The 17,001-nt window shown below is 48.3% G+C and overlaps 1 protein-coding gene across 5 annotated transcripts in view; it reads right to left on the reverse strand.

The window, feature by feature from the left end:
* Positions 1 to 15,037, reverse strand: part of tecta (tectorin alpha) — a 19,519-nt gene extending 4,482 nt beyond the window's left edge. The window contains exons 1-20 of one of the 5 annotated variants that reach the window (XM_084029329.1): positions 14,632 to 15,035; positions 12,630 to 12,694; positions 12,402 to 12,538; positions 12,036 to 12,323; positions 11,240 to 11,377; positions 11,003 to 11,168; positions 10,509 to 10,921; positions 9,638 to 10,208; positions 8,946 to 9,556; positions 8,026 to 8,596; positions 7,334 to 7,944; positions 5,892 to 6,543; positions 5,207 to 5,406; positions 4,201 to 4,581; positions 2,894 to 3,180; positions 1,910 to 2,190; positions 1,683 to 1,793; positions 960 to 1,162; positions 187 to 350; positions 1 to 103 (exon numbers count right to left, since the gene is read on the reverse strand). The exon at positions 1 to 103 is cut by the window's left edge and continues 146 nt beyond it. In XM_084029329.1, the coding sequence (XP_083885455.1) occupies positions 1 to 103; positions 187 to 350; positions 960 to 1,162; positions 1,683 to 1,793; positions 1,910 to 2,190; positions 2,894 to 3,180; positions 4,201 to 4,581; positions 5,207 to 5,406; positions 5,892 to 6,543; positions 7,334 to 7,944; positions 8,026 to 8,596; positions 8,946 to 9,556; positions 9,638 to 10,208; positions 10,509 to 10,921; positions 11,003 to 11,168; positions 11,240 to 11,377; positions 12,036 to 12,323; positions 12,402 to 12,538; positions 12,630 to 12,693 (5,952 nt within the window). In that variant the 5' untranslated portion in view covers position 12,694; positions 14,632 to 15,035. Of the gene's footprint in view, positions 104 to 186; positions 351 to 959; positions 1,163 to 1,682; positions 1,794 to 1,909; positions 2,191 to 2,893; positions 3,181 to 4,200; positions 4,582 to 5,206; positions 5,407 to 5,891; positions 6,544 to 7,333; positions 7,945 to 8,025; positions 8,597 to 8,945; positions 9,557 to 9,637; positions 10,209 to 10,508; positions 10,922 to 11,002; positions 11,169 to 11,239; positions 11,378 to 12,035; positions 12,324 to 12,401; positions 12,539 to 12,629; positions 12,695 to 14,631 lie in introns of those variants that run through there. The other 4 variants (XM_084029330.1, XR_014598440.1, XM_084029332.1 and 1 more) reach the window with 4 other exon arrangements.
* Between the last annotated feature and the right edge of the window lie 1,964 nt (positions 15,038 to 17,001).

Consider the following 17,001-nt stretch of genomic DNA (forward strand, 5'->3'; position numbering starts at 1 on the left):
CACCTCGCCCTCCCTGTACGGGTTTCGGTACGAGGCGTTCTTGTACAGAGCCATCTTGGTGATGAAGTTTCCCTCCTGGGTCGGCAAGGTGAGGTTTATCACGCTGGAGGAGAAAACAAGGCGGGGATTGTTACCGGCCATTATTGTTTTTATTGAATTCAACGTATTATTCCATAAGGATCTGACCTCAGCATGGGCTTGAGGACGGTCTCCAGCGAGATCTTCAGGTCCAGCTCGTAGGCGCAGGAGAACTCCACGTTGATGGTCTTGTCTCGGGTGATGACGTTGCCGGTGTTGTTCACGCTCTCGATCCACACCGTGTTCTTGTACATGATGTGAGTGCCGTTGGACTGTCGGGGAAACATGAAGAGTGAGCAATGGCTTCTACGTGAGATGTGTTCGGGAACTCACTTGCTTTCTTGTCTTATTTCTGGCACAGGGAACATTTCGCTTTCTTTGAGTGGGATGAGAAGATCATTATCAGTCAGGTCCTAATAAGAACTTCCGAAATGTATATGAATTTGACCAGTAAAGTTCTGGATAGAGCAGAGATTGCTAGATTTGACCCCAGGTTTTGGTAAATATCTCCATAGAGGTACAATGGTTCAAACCTGGCAACCTCACTGTGAACGGTGTGAGAATCAGGCGGTTCTGAAAAGTGAAGCCAAATCAGAAGTGCCTTACACTTGCATTCTCTCCACTGGCCACCAGAGGGTGACTCCTGTAGTTGCAAAAAGAAGTCCGATTGCATGGAAGTCTAAGAGAGAATGACCCTACACTTGAGTCACATTGTAAACATGAGGTTATGATCTCAATCTGTCGTTTCAAGTCTTCTTCATTCCAGCATGATGTTCATTGAGAGTTTAATGGAAGATAAAGCAGGGTGGGCTTTAAGGCGTGGCACCACGCTACCAATGCAAAGATTACAGAGACATTTAGAACAGGAATGATAATCTGACCTGTACGATGGAGCCGCAGTGACCCTTGGTGTTGTTTATGCGGAAGGAGATGAAGTCCTCCCCCTCGATGCCGGCGCAGTGCTCGTCGTTCACCCTCACGTCCTCTCGCTCGAAGCCCAGCTGGAAGAGCTTACACTTGGAGATGGAGACCTCCATCTGAGCGTGCTTGCAATTCACCTCCGCCTGGATGATGTCATCTTCACCTGACACACACACACACACACACACACACACACACACACACACACACACACACATAATGCATTTTAAACATACATGTAATGCGTAATATTCTGCTTATAGCACTAAATAATTATACCTATAAGCACTCGTGAATATTCATAATGCTTTATGACGATAATAGTAACACATACACAAAGCATTACAAAAAAACCTGCATTTACTATTGTTTTTCGACCCCTGATTTACAGCATAATAATAATACATTTGATTTTTATAGCGCTTTTCAACAACTCAAAGAGAAAAACAAAAAGCCCTCCCAAAACAACAACAAAGCAAACTACAGGGTCTTTTATAGCTCAAAACAAATGGTATGCTTTCATGTCGGTGATTGTGACACATAATGTGTCATCATCATTGCACCTGGTCAAACGTGATTACTGCTGCTTTTAAATAAGAATAAACAGAGGATTCAGATTGTATCTGAAAGACAAAATATTCCAACGTTATGGTCGACAGCGTGGATTCTACGGAGACGCTCACCTCCGGTGTTGGTGGGTAACTCCGGACAGCCACACAGGTCGCCTCCGTTCTCCAGCTCACAGGTGAAGTTAGTGCAGATCTCTCCTGCACAGGGGTCGTAGATCCATTCTGCTAAAGACAGGTCCACAGCACAATGTTAGCTGTCACACACACCGGTAGCTCAAATATATATATAGAACAGGTGTATATGTGTCTGATAACGGCTGGTGCCTCGCGGTGCCCCTCACAGCAGTTCTCCTGGGTGATCCACTTGGTGGTCAGCGTTCCCATGGAGCGGCAGGCCTCGGCGTAGGCCGCCAGCGAGCCGCAGACCTGGGCCTTGCGGTGGTTGTAGCAGCCGTCCAGGTAGCAGGACTGGTAGTAGGGCCGCGGGTCCAGCAGGCCGTGGCACGGCTGGAAGAAACCCTTCAGCTGGGTGAGCTTCTGACAGGCGTCTTCGCTCTGCAGCGCCAGCACCGCCGTGTTGTCACAGGACTGAGCCAGAGCCACAAACTGGGTTTCATCGCAGCTGGAGGAGGGAGACCGACATCCAGACTGTCAGACATGTTATTTCAGTGGTGTTGTTGTTTCCATTGTCGTGCCATTTTTTTCTATTTTAAATATTGTTGAGGATGGAAAACAATGAGGCATAAAAAAGTGCCAGCCGTTTGAGTGATGGATGAGTTAATTAAAGCAGCAGTTTCTAGGTTTGTGGGCAACAACAAGTCAAAAAGTGTGTTGGCGATGAAGTTGAGTATATGTGAAGCTGTCTACTGTCCACTTTTCCCTCCACAGATGGAAAACAGACTATATATAGACTTTGTTTTTAGAGACGGCTCACATTCAGCAGACTTTCAGGCCGAGCTACATAGCAGAAGTCCCAATCGTATCTGGGGCAAGATAGTCCAGATAATCCTTCTGCATTAAAAGCACATTCCTGCTCAGAAATGTTCTCGCTTCGCAGCCAAAACCAATATAAACAGAGCAATACAATCATTCATTTGGAGCCTGATGACTATTCACCCTCCCTTTAACTCCGTTTTGGTCTCCACCACCTCCTGAAGGATATATATTTAACATTTAGCTGCTAGATGTTCCACTTTCCCTGCAGGTTAATGAGAGTGGAGTTTGTGGGCTATGAAGCCAAAACAATGCTGAAAGACGCTAAAAGAACTACAGAGTTCCTCTAGGCTGATTGCTGGAGGTTTGATGTTGCGATGGTATACGCCCACCTGTTCTGCATGCCGTTGGTCTTCCAGCTCTGGGCCAGCTCCAGGGCGCTGACGGCCGGCTTGCCCCTGGAGGTGATGTAGTCGTCGCTGGGGTCGCCGTTGAAGTTCCCACAGAGGCCACACACCTTGTTCTGGAGCCGCTGGCCCATCGTGATGCTGAGGGTGTTGAAGCGGTTGTACCGCACCTGGATGTCCTGGGCCGTGTCGATGACGATGAAGCCTTCGGACGTGGAGAGGCGTGTCATCAGCCCGGTTAGGAACGGCACCGATACCGGCGTCCCGTTGACCTGCGGGGACACGGGAGATCTTAACGTATCTTAAATTTGATTTATTATCAGCGACCAGCATGTCCTGAATTCATATGTCACCTAATTCATTATAATGAATTATATATGTCACTGAGGGGTAGGATATAAGAAAAGAAAAGGAAAAGATTGTGGCGATCTGATACGGTGCTGTAATCACTGTTCTTGTCAACAAGCCCATTATCACTTAAACCAACACAGCTCTAAATGAGACTCAGGCAGGATTAAAACTCATTGAGAGCCACAGTTAAAAGCTCTGAGAGTGCACTCTCGCTTGAATGATGTAGCCTAAAGCCTGAACTTTAGGAGTTCCACCAGGCTATTACTGGTAATTGGTAAATCGGACTGGAAAGTAAGCAAGTATTTGACTTCTGTTTGTTTAGATTCTCGATGAAAAGGCATCTTTGATGACAAGACGGCACATAGCGGAGGAAAAATAAACCGATAATATGAACAAATAATCTCCCAATAGAGATATTATAGCGAGACCATGTAGCACTTTAAAGGAGGAATAACAAAAAGCACCTCTAATTAGACGTAGCAACTGAGGTGGTATAAAGAGAGATAGATTGTGTCCCATGTGGAAGTAAAAGTAAGTAAGTTGACATTTTATTTCTGTAAGTCATAAGTGTGATTCATAACAGGAGTTGCTCGTCACATGACTTGAATCCAAACCTAGTTTCCATATGTGACCACAGTGTCCATCAGATGTTACAAGACCAGCTTTAAAGCTGAGCTAACCTTTTTTTGGCCACTTGGGAGCGAAACATTTGACATAGTGTGGCTTTGTACTATGGGTTTATCAGAAGAAGTAAAACTGTAGCCCATAAAACCAAAACAATGACCTGAAAGACTAAAACAGCTGAGGGGAGTCAGGTTATAATGTTGTATTCAATACCTTTTACTTGGTCAGGAATGAGATTTTAGAGTCAGTGTAACACAAAAAAACTCAAGTCATCACGTCATTTGTCTGATGATCTGAGAAGCGAAGGCTCCTCTCACCTTGACGGTGCTGCCGGAGATGAGAATGTTCTCCTCGTTGATGTAGAGGTAGACGTGGGAGATGGTGGTGAGGTTGGGCGTGCTCCATTTGTCGAAGTTAGCGATGAGCTGGAAGGAGAGGTCGGGCAGCTTGTGGCAGTTCGTGGAGAGGACGAAGGAGCAGGAGGCCGGGAGGCGCAGCGACGCCCCGTCGAAGGTCCTGAAGACGCCGCCGCCCGACGTCACGCAGTGCTGGGAGCGCCGCGCGAAGCAGCCGCGCACGCCGAAGCGCAGCGTGCACTCCTCCTCCGCCTTGCAGCGCCGCGGGTCGCACTGGATCAGGTTCCGTCCGATGCACTGGCAGCGTTTGGTGCAGTCGCCGTTCCAAAAGAGCTGCTTGGGCTGAAACGACGAAAAGACTTCTGTCAAAAACCACAGCTGAGATGGTTAATCGATAAGAAACTGATCCGGTGACTGATTGAAAAGTATTGGATAATGTGCTTTTTGAAGCCAGAATTCTATACTGAACGTTACTATGGTACATTTTTTTTCCTTGTGAGGATTTGTTGCTTTTCTTTGTCTTATTCAGTTGAGATAGTTGGTTATGGAGTACTGGAATCTGAATATACCTGTTTTTATACCTATCATCTGTCTGAAAACGCTCTGTTTTAGCACCTGTCTCTTTATGTCACCCTCCCAGAAAAAAACCCCAGTCTGCTCACACCTGTACAATAGTTGGCTGAGATAACTCTTTGGGAGGTAAATTCTAATGTGAGATGACAGGAAGGGGAGACAAATCTCACCAAAACATGTTGAATTTTCTGATTTAGGCAACCCAGAAAAAAAATGACTGGGTTTGGAGCTCCACTAAAGGAACCAGAGAAGTATTTCCAATCAGAATGTGTCCCAACTAATATTAAACTAAAACCTCTTTTTCATTGCAGGTTTGTAAACCAGCCTGGTTTAGTGTTTTTAGCTACATAATGTCACTGAGTTTATTCCATGCAGGGCCGGACGGGAGACTGACCTCGTAGTACTTGCCGTCAGTGTAGCAGCCACAGTTTTGAGGCAGGATGCAGCTCTTGCCGTTGAGCACGTAGCCCTGGTCACACTGGCAGCCCTCCACGCAGTCCTGGCTGCAGTCCCTCTGGCCGCGGGCGGGGGCGCACTGGGGCGGGCAGACCGGCACGCAGCCGGAGTAATGGCTGTTGGGTGGACAGCCCTGGACTGAGGAGAAGGCAGGTCGGCAAAGATGTTAGCACATTTTACAGTTATGATGTTGGACAGCAGCTGTTTAAATGGATAGTTCTGGGAAAATATGCTTATTATACTCTTCTGCTAAGCACAGCGCTGGAGTCAGGGCATGGTTAGCTTAGCTTAGCATGAAGATTGGAAGCAGAAGGACCATCCAGAGTTCAACAAATCCTCTGACACCTCTAAAGCTCACGACTTAACTCATTGCATCTTATTTGTTTAATGCACACACAAAGATAAATGCAAAAAAAAAGAGAAGAAAAAAAGATGATATGTGGTTTTTGGGGAGTTATGCAACTGATACTTTTGGTTTTATGCGCCCTCGGTTTTTATGCGTCTCTGCTTTAAACCCAGTTTGGTTTTTGGGATGCTGATTGCAATGAAAAACGTAATGAAAATGTAAACACTTTCACTCAGATTCTAACAAATGATGAAGGTGAGTCCAGACCGGCACTCACCACACGGCGTGTCGCTCCTCCAGCCGGTGACGGGCACCCCTTGGGTCTGACAGGTTCCGGCGTATATCTGCAGCCAGTTACAGATCGTGTCCTGGGCTCCCTGGTCCATGCAGGTGTCCTGCAGGCAGCTTTGATAGAAGAACGCTGGCGCCACCTTGCTGTGACAGCGTGCAAACACGCCCCCTCGATCCACAATAAGCCCACACAGCCTCACCGCCTCGGGCTCCACGAACACATACAGTCCGTTTCCCACGTGGAAACGCATCACCGCGTTCACCTCGTTGGCCGCGTCGTCCGTGTCCGCGTTGGCGTCGGCGACCATGAGAGGCGCGTCGTTGAGGACGCTCGTCTCCCCGTGGCCGCAGCGAGGACACGAGTCTCCGCAGCCCACCTGGCAGAACGTGTCCCTCTCGGCCCACGCCATGCCCCAGTCGGTGGTGGTGAGGGTGGGCGGGGATAAGGGCATGCCCTGGCAGAGGCCGCAGGAGGTGTTGTAGAGGTCGCGGGGCAAGGTCAGCAGGAGGAGGGTGTTCCAGTCGAAGGCAACCTTCAAGCCAAAATCTGTCTCCAGGATGAGCTGCATGCCCCAGGTGAAGATGTTGACCTTCCCCGGGCCAAGCTTCAGAGGAAGGTACAAACGCTCCTTATTCACCTGAAGGGAGATTCTAGTTGAGTGGTTGAACTCTTATTCTAGGAGATGCACACACATTCCTACAGAAGCATTTATTTTTTCCAACAAGTCATAGTTTTCTAATCCAAACTGACCTGCATGTTTTCAAAGTGTGTGTGGAAATCCAGGTGATGGACATGAATAAAGACTCACTGAAAGAGCGTCTATGCGTTTCTCATTTAATCTAATTGTTTAATAGAGAGAATGAAAAGTAGAATGAATGAATAATAATGTCTGGTGTGTGTGTGTGTGTGTGTGTGTGTGTGTGTGTGTGTGTGTGTGTGTGATTTCTAGTCCTCCTCAGATCTTTCAGTCTGGTTTGTGAACCCGGTCCAAATGTCGCTCAGGGTCTGAGCCAAATCCAGCTTGATAAAAGATGCCCATTGAAATTAGATCCACCTTAAGCCAATCAAAGAGGAATTCACCCTCGGCCCGGTCATTCAATCGGCTTGATTAGAAAATAACGCGTCCTCACAAATACAACAACTATGACCTTCAGGGGCTTAAAAGTGGAGTCCTTATTACAGGAATCCCCCTAATATGAACACAATAATATATATATATTTCACATTTGGATCATGACTATTTCACACAGGTATATGAGCTATATGTAAATTAAACCTGATAATGTAATGAAGGTCCCTCCTCGAACTTGATTTTATTGATTTATTTTTTTGTCTTTTTGATATTTGTATGACATATTTTATGTCAATATTGTAGGAAAATAAAGATCAAATCATATCATGACTTCATTTCCTCCTTATGCACTCACCGTCACTGTGTTTTTGTAGCTTCGGGACACTTCGATCTCGTACTCGTAGACCTCCAGCACGAAGCCCCTCACCCAGATCGCCTGGCCCGTGTCCCTTTCCTCGTTGCGAGCCGCCAATTTAAATGGAGGAAAGGTTCCACTCTCTCTGCCACAGCTGGTGGTCGCCATCCTGAGAGTACAAGAGCTCTGCAGCTCAAACGGGACGCCGCCGAACGGCAAGAAATGTCCATACCCGGCCGCCACGCACAGGGCCTCGGTGCGCGGCCGGCAAGAATACAGGCCGCCGTCGTCCTCCTGGCAGTACTCCTCGCCGTCGCAGGGCGCCAGCTGACAGTACACGCTGTTGTCCGAGCCGTTGCAGTAGCAGCGCTCCTGGCACTCCCAGTCCGTCCAGAAGGTCTGGTTGGTGGCCAGCTGGCGGCCGTGGCTCACGCAGCCGCAGTCGCCGCGCGCCACGCAGAGGCCGTCACGGAGCGCGAAGCCTTCTTCGCACTGACAGCCCTCCTGGCACGGCAGAGGGCATGGCTCCTCGGGGTCGTCCAGGTTGGTGCAGGTGAGGGGGCAGGCGGTGGTGCACTCGTCGAAGTGACTGTTCTCTGGACAGGGAAGAGCTGAGACGGAAGAACAAGGTGAGGAGAACGCAGAACGGCCAAATCCATAATCACAAGAATGCTCAAAATATCAAAACTCACGGCAGTTGGTGACGCTCCTCCAGGAGGCGAGGCCCACTTGAGCGTCCTGACAGGCGGTGGCGTACGCCTGCAGGGATGAACACAGGGCCGAACGGTTCCCTTGCTTCACGCACATGTTATACAGGCAGTTCCTGAAGAACGGCGAGGGGTTGACGACGGCGTGACACGCCAGAAAGGAGCTGTTCCCCGGGTCGTTGATGTTGCCGCACATCCACGGGTTCTGGTAGAGACGCAGGTCCGTGCACATGCGGTACAGGTCGTCACAGTCGCCGTTGCAGGTGAGGTCGTCGGCGATGGAGCGCCAGCCCTCCGTGAACTGCTCGGCGGACTCTGCCAGGCGTCCGTTGGGAAGACGGAGGTCGTCGGTGGCGTTGCTGTTGAAGACGCCACACAGGCCGCAGGTGACGTTGTAGAAGAGGGTGGAGAGGGAGATGTTGAGGAAGCCCTGGCGAGTGTACTGCACCCGGATCAGACCGCGGGACTCCACCACGGTAGCGTTGCCCGGCGCTCTGTAGATCATCATCGTCTCCATCGGGTGGACGTACGGGAGCGCCACTGCTTCGCCGTTCACCTGAAACACAAGAAGGTGTATAAGTTAAACGTATGCAATAGCTGAGATAGGATGGCGATAGTGATAGGACAATATATAGAAATAGCGAGATATCGTGACACATTAAAATATGCATGCGCTATTAACTTATTCCATGCAGTTCCATGGGAGGGACTAAGCTCCTTCAGATACACAGATATCGTAATGCATACCATGGATGATTTCTTGCAATATATCATGTATCGCAGTATCGTGATATCGCATCGTGATATCATCGTATCGTGGGAAAAGTATTAACGATATTATCGTGAGTTATTCCCAACCCCTAGATGACAAAAATGTTTCTTTGCACCGTCGAGAAAATACAAACCTTTACAATATTAAAATCCATCCCTCCCATCTGAGCTTCCAGGTTGGCTACTGTAACCACCACAGGTCTCTTCCACGTCGGGCCCTTGTTCACCAGCCGCCTGCCCATCTTCACCTCCACCATCGAGCCGTTAGCCGGCACCGCGCCGCACAGCTTCAGCAGGTAGAAGGAGCTGTCGTCCGGGAACAACAGGAAGGTGCCGTCGAAGGAGGACGTCACCGAGTTCTGGGTGATGGAGCACACTCCCTCCCTCCGAGGGTAGCATCCCAGCAGTCCCACCTCTGCCGCGCACACCTCGCCTTCCTTGCAGGACTCGTTGAAGCAGGAGACTTCCCCGGCGGGCCCACAGGTGCAGCGGAGGGTGCATTCCCCCTCCTCGCCACTGGGGCCCGCCCAGAACGTGTCATTGAGGGGGTAATAGAGGCCGTTGTGCTCACAGCCGCAGTCTTCGCGCTGAACGCAGCGGCTGCCGCTGAGGACGTAGTCCGGGTCGCACTGGCAGCCCTCGGTGCAAGGGTGGGCGCAGTACAGGGGGGCGGTGAGGTCCGAGCAGGAGGCCGGGCAGGCACTCGTGCACACCTGGTAATGGCTGAACTCCGGACACGACAAAGCTGAGAACCAGTGAGAGAGAAGACATTATGTCAGATGACACAAATACAAAGAAATATGAAATATGAAAATAGGAATCTCACCGCAGAAGGTGCGAGATCTCCAGGATCGTATTGTGACGCCGATGGCCTGACAGGCCAGAGCGTAGGCCTGGATGGCCTGGCAGAGCGTGGTGATGTTATCCCTGTTGCTGCACATGTCGTACACGCAGCTGTAAACGAAGGCCGTGGGGTCCACCACGGCCCGGCAGTCCCTAAAGGGCCCGTCGGTTTTGTTGATGAGGCCGCAGTAGTCGGAGCGGAAGTAGAAGGCTTCGGTGAGGGCATCGCACACGCTGCAGTTCTGGACGCAGCCGTCCGTGCACCTCCAGTCCGTGTCCTCGGCCCGCCAGCTGCCCCCCAACTCCACCACGCTCTCTGCCAGCGAGCCGTCCGGGAGCACGGGGTCATCGGCCGGGTCATCGTTGTAGTTTCCACAGAGGCCACAGGTGTTGTTGAAGTAGGAGCTGGGCAGGGAGATGGATGCGTAGTGTTGGCCGTCATAGGTCACCAGGAGTCCGAAGTCGGTTTCTAAAGCGATGGCGACCCCGGACTGGTAGACCCTGATGGCGCCGAGCTGGAGTTGGACCGGTAATGTCTTTGTCAAGCCGTCCACCTGGAGGGAGGAAAAATCAGTGGAAGGAGCAAAGGTTCATGGGAGAAAACTAAGTCCGAAACTCTCAAAACTTGAATCCTGGATCATCAGCTTGTACTCAGATATTCTAATTAATCCGTGTAGCTGCATCCAAGAGGTAATTAGGGATCAGCTTACTGCCCAAACCACTCTTACAAGGTTGTCAAAGAAGGGCTTTTAAACTTAGCCACATAAGCCGAATCGACACATCCAACCTGGAAACTCACACAAGGCCCATATTGTGATAGTCCCCGTTATAAAAGGTGGTCTACAGATTCTCACCTGGACCGTTCCAAAACTGCCTTTGGGTAACATGACTCTGTGACCGTACACCTCCACCGTGACGTCCCTGAGCCAGGAAACCGACGCGACCCCACGGTTCTCGTTTTTGGCCTCGATGCTGAAGAAGGGCAGCCCCGCCACCTCCCAGCAGGGCCGCGCCAGCAGGTAGGAGCAGGTGCCCTGGAAGTGGTAGAGGAAGCCGTCGAAGGTGTGGTAGTGGGGGTCGCCGAACACCACGCAGGTGCTGGTGCGGGTCGGCTGGCAGTAGAAGGCCCCTTCCTGCTGCTCGCAGGTCTCCAGCTGCCCGCACGGCGCCTCCTGGCACTGCACCTCGTTGTCGATGTCGAGGCAGCGGCATCGCTGCGAACACTGATCGGAGAGCCAGAAGACTTCCCCTCGCCGGTAAAAACGCCCTGGAACAGACGGAGGAGATAGTCACAAAGACAGCTCTGCCCTTGTGGACATTAATATCAGCGTTTGATGTCTGTACTCGCCATTGTAGCTGCAGCCGTTGGCGGGATCTATCAGTTCAGTGTCCACACGGAAGAACCACCGCCCGGGTGTATTAACGTTGGTGGTGTGTTCGATGTTCACAACATCGTTCGACCGTGATCCCGGCAGGTTGAAGAAGTGACCGATGTCTCCGCCGTTAAAACCTGACTGAAAAGGGGAGAGGTGTGAGGGGCCGGAGGTGAAACGCTTATCGTATACGTAAATGAGATGATCTATACCTGAGCCGTCGTCCCTCCCAGTCCCGTTAACGGATCGCCGCCGCTGGCCGTCCCTGTGCTCCACGTGATTTCTCCGTAGTTGAACATGCTGAAGGACGCCACGCCATCTGAGATTAGTACAGTTTGGAATGTGTTCACCTTTTAATTAAAACAAGAGGATGAAAATCATTTTAAAAAGAGAAAAACGGACATTAAAAAAGAAGAATGCAGTGATAGAGACTAATCCTTTTATCTGATTTAATTGTATTTTGTAGATCTGGTCGCTGATATTTTTAGTTTGAGTGTTTACAAAAGTAAAAACAAGGTTGTTAATGTTATTTTAAATGCATAAGTAAGATATAATTGCTGCTTCGACAGCGTTTTAATAACTATATTTCAAAGTGTATATCAAACCTGCCTCTGAAATGTAGACAATGGAATATTAAGTAAACAACTGTTGTAACTTTGATGTCTTAAACAGTTCACAAACTTCAATTATAACTCAAAATATAAAATGTCTTTGGACAAACAATTAAAATCAATGACTAAATGCTTACTGGGCCAATAGACAGATGTCTGTGATGTTTTTCAGCAACCTAGCATAGCATTTATAGATAACGACCATTGCTATGCTAGCTTGCGGGTGTAATATAAATTGTAATAGAGAGAGGTAGAATGTAAATTCTCTTGTTTAATATGCTTCCATTGATCAAACAAGGCAGAAATAAAACAGATTTAGAAATGTACTTAGGCTAGCAGTTTCCCCTACTCTGTGCTAAGCTAAGCTAACAATGCGACTGTGTGGAACAGAGTTTACCGGGGTGGTCTGGCTTCCTCCGTAGAAGGTGACCTGGTGCCATGTTGCGATAAAGACCCACGTGGCTGTGAAGGTCGGCGTGCTTTTGAAATACCTCCGGACGTCCTGCGTCGCCCGGTCCAGGATGTCCGGTTCGGTGGACTCCCGGTAGAACACGTCTCCACGGATACCGTTGTGCACATCGGCCCAGAGTGGAGCGATGAAGGATCTGCTGTCGCTCAGGGGGAACGCCTCGGGTGTGAACTGGCTGACCTGCACGTTGAAGGAGATCACGCCGTTGTTGTTGACCTGTAGAAAGACAGCGTTGCATTTTCATTCAAATAGATTCTTTTAAGATTGACGGATTACTTATTAATCAAGGCTTACATAGATGGAGCGGTAGGGGACATTGAAGAAAATGAATTGAATGAGCAAAGTGATTTCAGCCGAACTCCCGTCGTCCATCTTCGGGGTCTCCAGATCCCTGTGGCCGGATCCATACGGATACAGGATATCCTTACTAGCTAAAAGGAGAATAAACGATCAGAGCTCATTAAATGGAGTTTTCCCTCTACCCTAAAAGATGAAGGACTAGATGTGGAGGATGACTCGTACCTCTGGTCTGAACAAATATGCTGAAGAGCTGGAGCAGAATGAGTGGACAGCCGGGCCTGACCATTCTAAGAAAAAAATAGAAACAAAATTAGATTTCTGAGTCACAATAGCGTATCGCATTTTCCTTAAAGTGAATGAAAATGCAGGAAGACATGAGTCATAGGAAAACTTCTTTGACAACGAGGCCATTAGGTAAAAGTGGAGAGGAAGGAGAAACCATCAAACCAACGTCACGTTACTTCTTTAAGATCCCGCTCCCAGGGCTCCCTCGAGGAGACCTGAAAAGGGCCCATTATTCACCCCGGAACAATGCGTCGGGATCACATTTTGCCTTTACGGTCCCATGTGAGCCGGCAACAGTGGACTACGGAGGCCTCTATGTGCCTCGATTCCCCCGCAGGTGACCGAAGTGGCCCGCTCTGCTCCTGAGTCTCCATGTCTGAAGCCGCGAGACCCTCATTACCTCTTCTGTTTGGGATCCGTCCATGCCTTGTTGGCGAACCGGGGAGAGGAGCGTACAAACACCGGGGCACTAATGGCTTTACGTGAGTTGGTTTGAATTGCCCGAGGTCCTTGGCAGTGGCCCCTTGGGGACTGTTCAGTTCTTGGCTTGGCGAGCTGCCTATCGGCAAAGTGGAGTGTACAGCCAAGTTGGCAGATTTTTCCAGCCACCATAGCAACATTTATGTGATGATGTGATGTGATGAAAAATAATTAAACTTATAAGCTCTGGATATTTCCGGCCTTGTGAGAGATTCTGCCTTTCTCAATGTGCATTCTTGTCAATCAGTGTGTTATTTTGGATTTGGGAAAGTGTCATTAAAGGACCCCAGCAGTATCCCAGCATGCATTTCACACCAACCGGTGGTTAAAAGTGGAGCCAAACACATGGCATTTTCGTTTTCCATTCCATTTCGTTTTTGTCTTCTTATATGTAAATAAAGCGACACGTGTATAGAATTTTCAATGAGAATGAACAAAGGCAGCGTATTGCATGATGTTATTTCTCATTTTATTATTGTTCGGATGGCCAGCCATCTTTATTCTAAATAATGATCAACGAAATACCGTCAAGTTTCCTATATTTGAATTGTCTTCAATACTGTTGAAACATAAATCATCACTAATGTTGAATGCCGTTCATCTTGATGGTAAATTGTGTTCAGGTGGGCCGACGTTGGTGAGCGCCGCTGAGAGAGGTCTGCTCTCATGTCGTCAGACTCTCATCACACATTGTCAACAGAAAGATTAACACAATTGCCCTTTTGACTCTCGTAGCTCACCATCTTATCTGACTGGCATTAACTTGGTGCCCTTTTAGCGAGGCAATTAAGATAAAGCCCCCGGGACTTAAAAGAGGAGCGAGCCACTTGAACATGTTCATCTCTGGGGGGGTCAGGCTCAAAGAGAGACAACTATTATGTATCAGGTTAGCCACACAGTTAATTAAACATTAATTTACTCTGTGAAGGACAGTTATTTCATTTAGGTAATTTTTTTTTTTTTTTAGTTTAAGTCAATTGTGCTGTCAGTGGATTTCTTAAAAATGAAGAAATTACATTTAAATAGTCTATATTATTTCTTTCTTTGTGTCTCAATACTAAAATTAGTCGAAATGTACCTGCATTAGTAGACCTAAACGGATCCTCAGAAACAAACCAATCTTATTGTTTATTTTTCTCTTTTGTGAAAAATGAAAATCACACGAAAAGAAACATTATTTGGTTGAGCTGCTCATAGTTCAGATCCCCTTTGTCAGGGGTCAGAAGTGGACTTTTACTGAGTTTTAAAGGGTTTGTGTTAGATTATATTAGCACAAGCAATAGGAACATCACCAACAACAGCCTTTATAGCAGATCATGTTTTCTTAACAGAAATAACAATTATATGACCTAAAGGAAGCATCAATGCATTATGAGGAATGTTCAGGGTTCTTTTACTACACAGTCCGGTCAGAAATAATGAAACTACTGATTAGAAGAGGAGGAAATGAGGCTCTCACCTGCCTTCAGAAGATGGACATCTAGTTGCTCAATAGTCTGACCTGGCAGTTAGAGCAGCGTCCCATCCAGCTGAGGACCATCCACAGGGCGGCGGTGATGGAGGGAGTAAAACTAAGCAGGGGGGGTGGGGGGTGATGGTTGCCGGAGTGATGAAAAAAGATGAGGAGATGTAGAGGAGCTGGATGTCCAAATAATTCTGCCCCTAAATCCAGCTCAGCAGGGGTTAACCAGCTGACACGAAAACAATCCAAAAGATTTGTGTTTGGGTGTTTAAATTGTCCTTTAAGATGGGAAAAAACAAAAAAGTGAAGATTGAAACCTGTTGAAGCTGTGGAAGGAGCGTTGCCCAAAGAAGCAGGTGCAAACTTTTACCTGGGATACTGTTCAACTTAATCTGAGATCAGTGTTTGGAGGACGGGGGGAGGTGGGGAGGAGAGGGAGGGCCAGCACAGGAATCTGAGGAAGAGAGAGGGAGTGGAAACGGAGCAATGTGTAAGAAGGGGAGGGGGGGGGGGGGGGGGATGATGGAGGGAAGTGGAGAACCCAATGAGAATTACTGACGTGTTTTTTAATGCAGGAGATAAAAGGAATGTTTTGTACAAAGAGAGGCTCTCATGCAGGATGAATGTGGAGCCTTTTGGGCAGGAGCCGTCATTTACACCTGCAAAGTGCCAAATGATGATAAAATATGTCTCTGGCGGAAAACACTGCCGCCTTTATTTCTTTGTGGAACAAAAAATGTTTGAATGCCACAGTCTCATTAATGTCTCAAGCAGCGTCTGAACCAGTATTTAAAATATTTGGGGATGAAGTTCTATGGGAATGGACCATGCTATTTTATTTGTTTGACGTCTCCTAGCAAGTATAAAATAGAGACTCTGCCTTTGAATTGGGCCTCAATTGTGGCAAAGACTTTGCCAGGGTTCATTCGGTGCAGGTAGGGCAGCCTCAGGGCACCTGATCAAAAAAAAAATGTTCCGAAGTAGTACAGTCTCACTCTGGGGCATTTATGGACAAAAACCAGAAACGCACACACAGTCTGAAACCTTGCTTTTCATGCTCGGTGGTAGGTAGAGTTACAGAATTAACATCAGTCACTTTGGACACTGTGTATCCCCCCTTAAAAAAAAAAGAAAAAAAAGAGGAACAGCCTCATTCACAAGGTTATACAAGACACTTTATTTCCATAGATGCTGGAGAGATAGCGTGGTGAAATCTCAGGTGGATCCACACCGATAGGGTCTGGGAAGGAAAGGGCAGTCAGTCGGGTCTTTGTTGCGGGAGGACAGTGAAAGTAATTGGAGAGGCGGGGAGCAAGATGTGTGAAAGGCTCGGGGGGTCTGAGGGTCAGGCCCCGGGCTCCCATTAAGTAGCGGGGAGGCTCTCTGCGGAGGCTTCTTTTATACCTCCCACGTCTTGTTGTGTAAATGTTCACATACTTTAACCAACCTATGAAAGAAGCGTCACACAAAGAGGGACCAAAAGGAAAAAAAAAAAAAGAGATCGACAGTTACAGGTGACCGACTGGGCCAGGGGGTCTTAACGATGGGGGGGAGTTCGTGTTTTGGGAAATGCATAGGAAGGAGAAGTGGGAACGAGATCGAGATGAGCCGATACTCCTGATATCTCGCACTTGTCCCTTCAGTGAGCCTCAAAACAACTCACTGGGAACAGAAAACATGACAGGAAGTCATGATGCTCTCTTTTTCTTCTCAATACTTGGGTGGTCGACTCAAGGAGTCAGGTGGCAGAAACTTGCCACCTGAGTCTTCAGCGTAACGGAGCCTTTTAGGCTACGCTTGGACAACAGGAAAATCCAAATTGTTGCCCAAATCAGATCTTTAAGACGAGATGCCCTCTCATGCTGCCAAATTGCGATACAGGTCGGTTGGGTATCTCGTACGACTTGACTTCATTCGCATCATTTCAACCTGAGTATGTGGTTTTTGTCTGGGGGTCTGTTGGTTGTTTGGCCAAAGCAGAGATAACAGTGGGAGCGGGATGGACATAGGGATTTGTGCTCAGGGTATAGTTCAACATCAAGAAACAACCTCTCAAGGAAGATACAGGGGGATGTCAATGATGCTGCAATGTCAAGAAGGGTATCAAGGGTTTTGAATCCTGGAGAAGGGGCTACAGCAGGAACAGATGAAACTAAGTAGTAGTGAATGGATTGCCTCATCCGAAAGGGTCGTCAAACCATCGGATGCAACGCTAGGCTGGGTTTCAATGCAGCAGTGACACGGATGGGCAGAGAAATGGATAGGTGGGGAATATGGAAAACTTGGAGGAGCTTTGAGGATGTTCGTTTGCCATGAAGAGAAACCCAAATGTTTTCCACATCATAATTCCACGTCATCTCACGTCCT

The sequence above is a fragment of the Eutrigla gurnardus genome, assembly GCF_963514095.1.
Source record: "Eutrigla gurnardus genome assembly, chromosome: 15".
Taxonomy (NCBI): domain Eukaryota; kingdom Metazoa; phylum Chordata; class Actinopteri; order Perciformes; family Triglidae; genus Eutrigla; species Eutrigla gurnardus.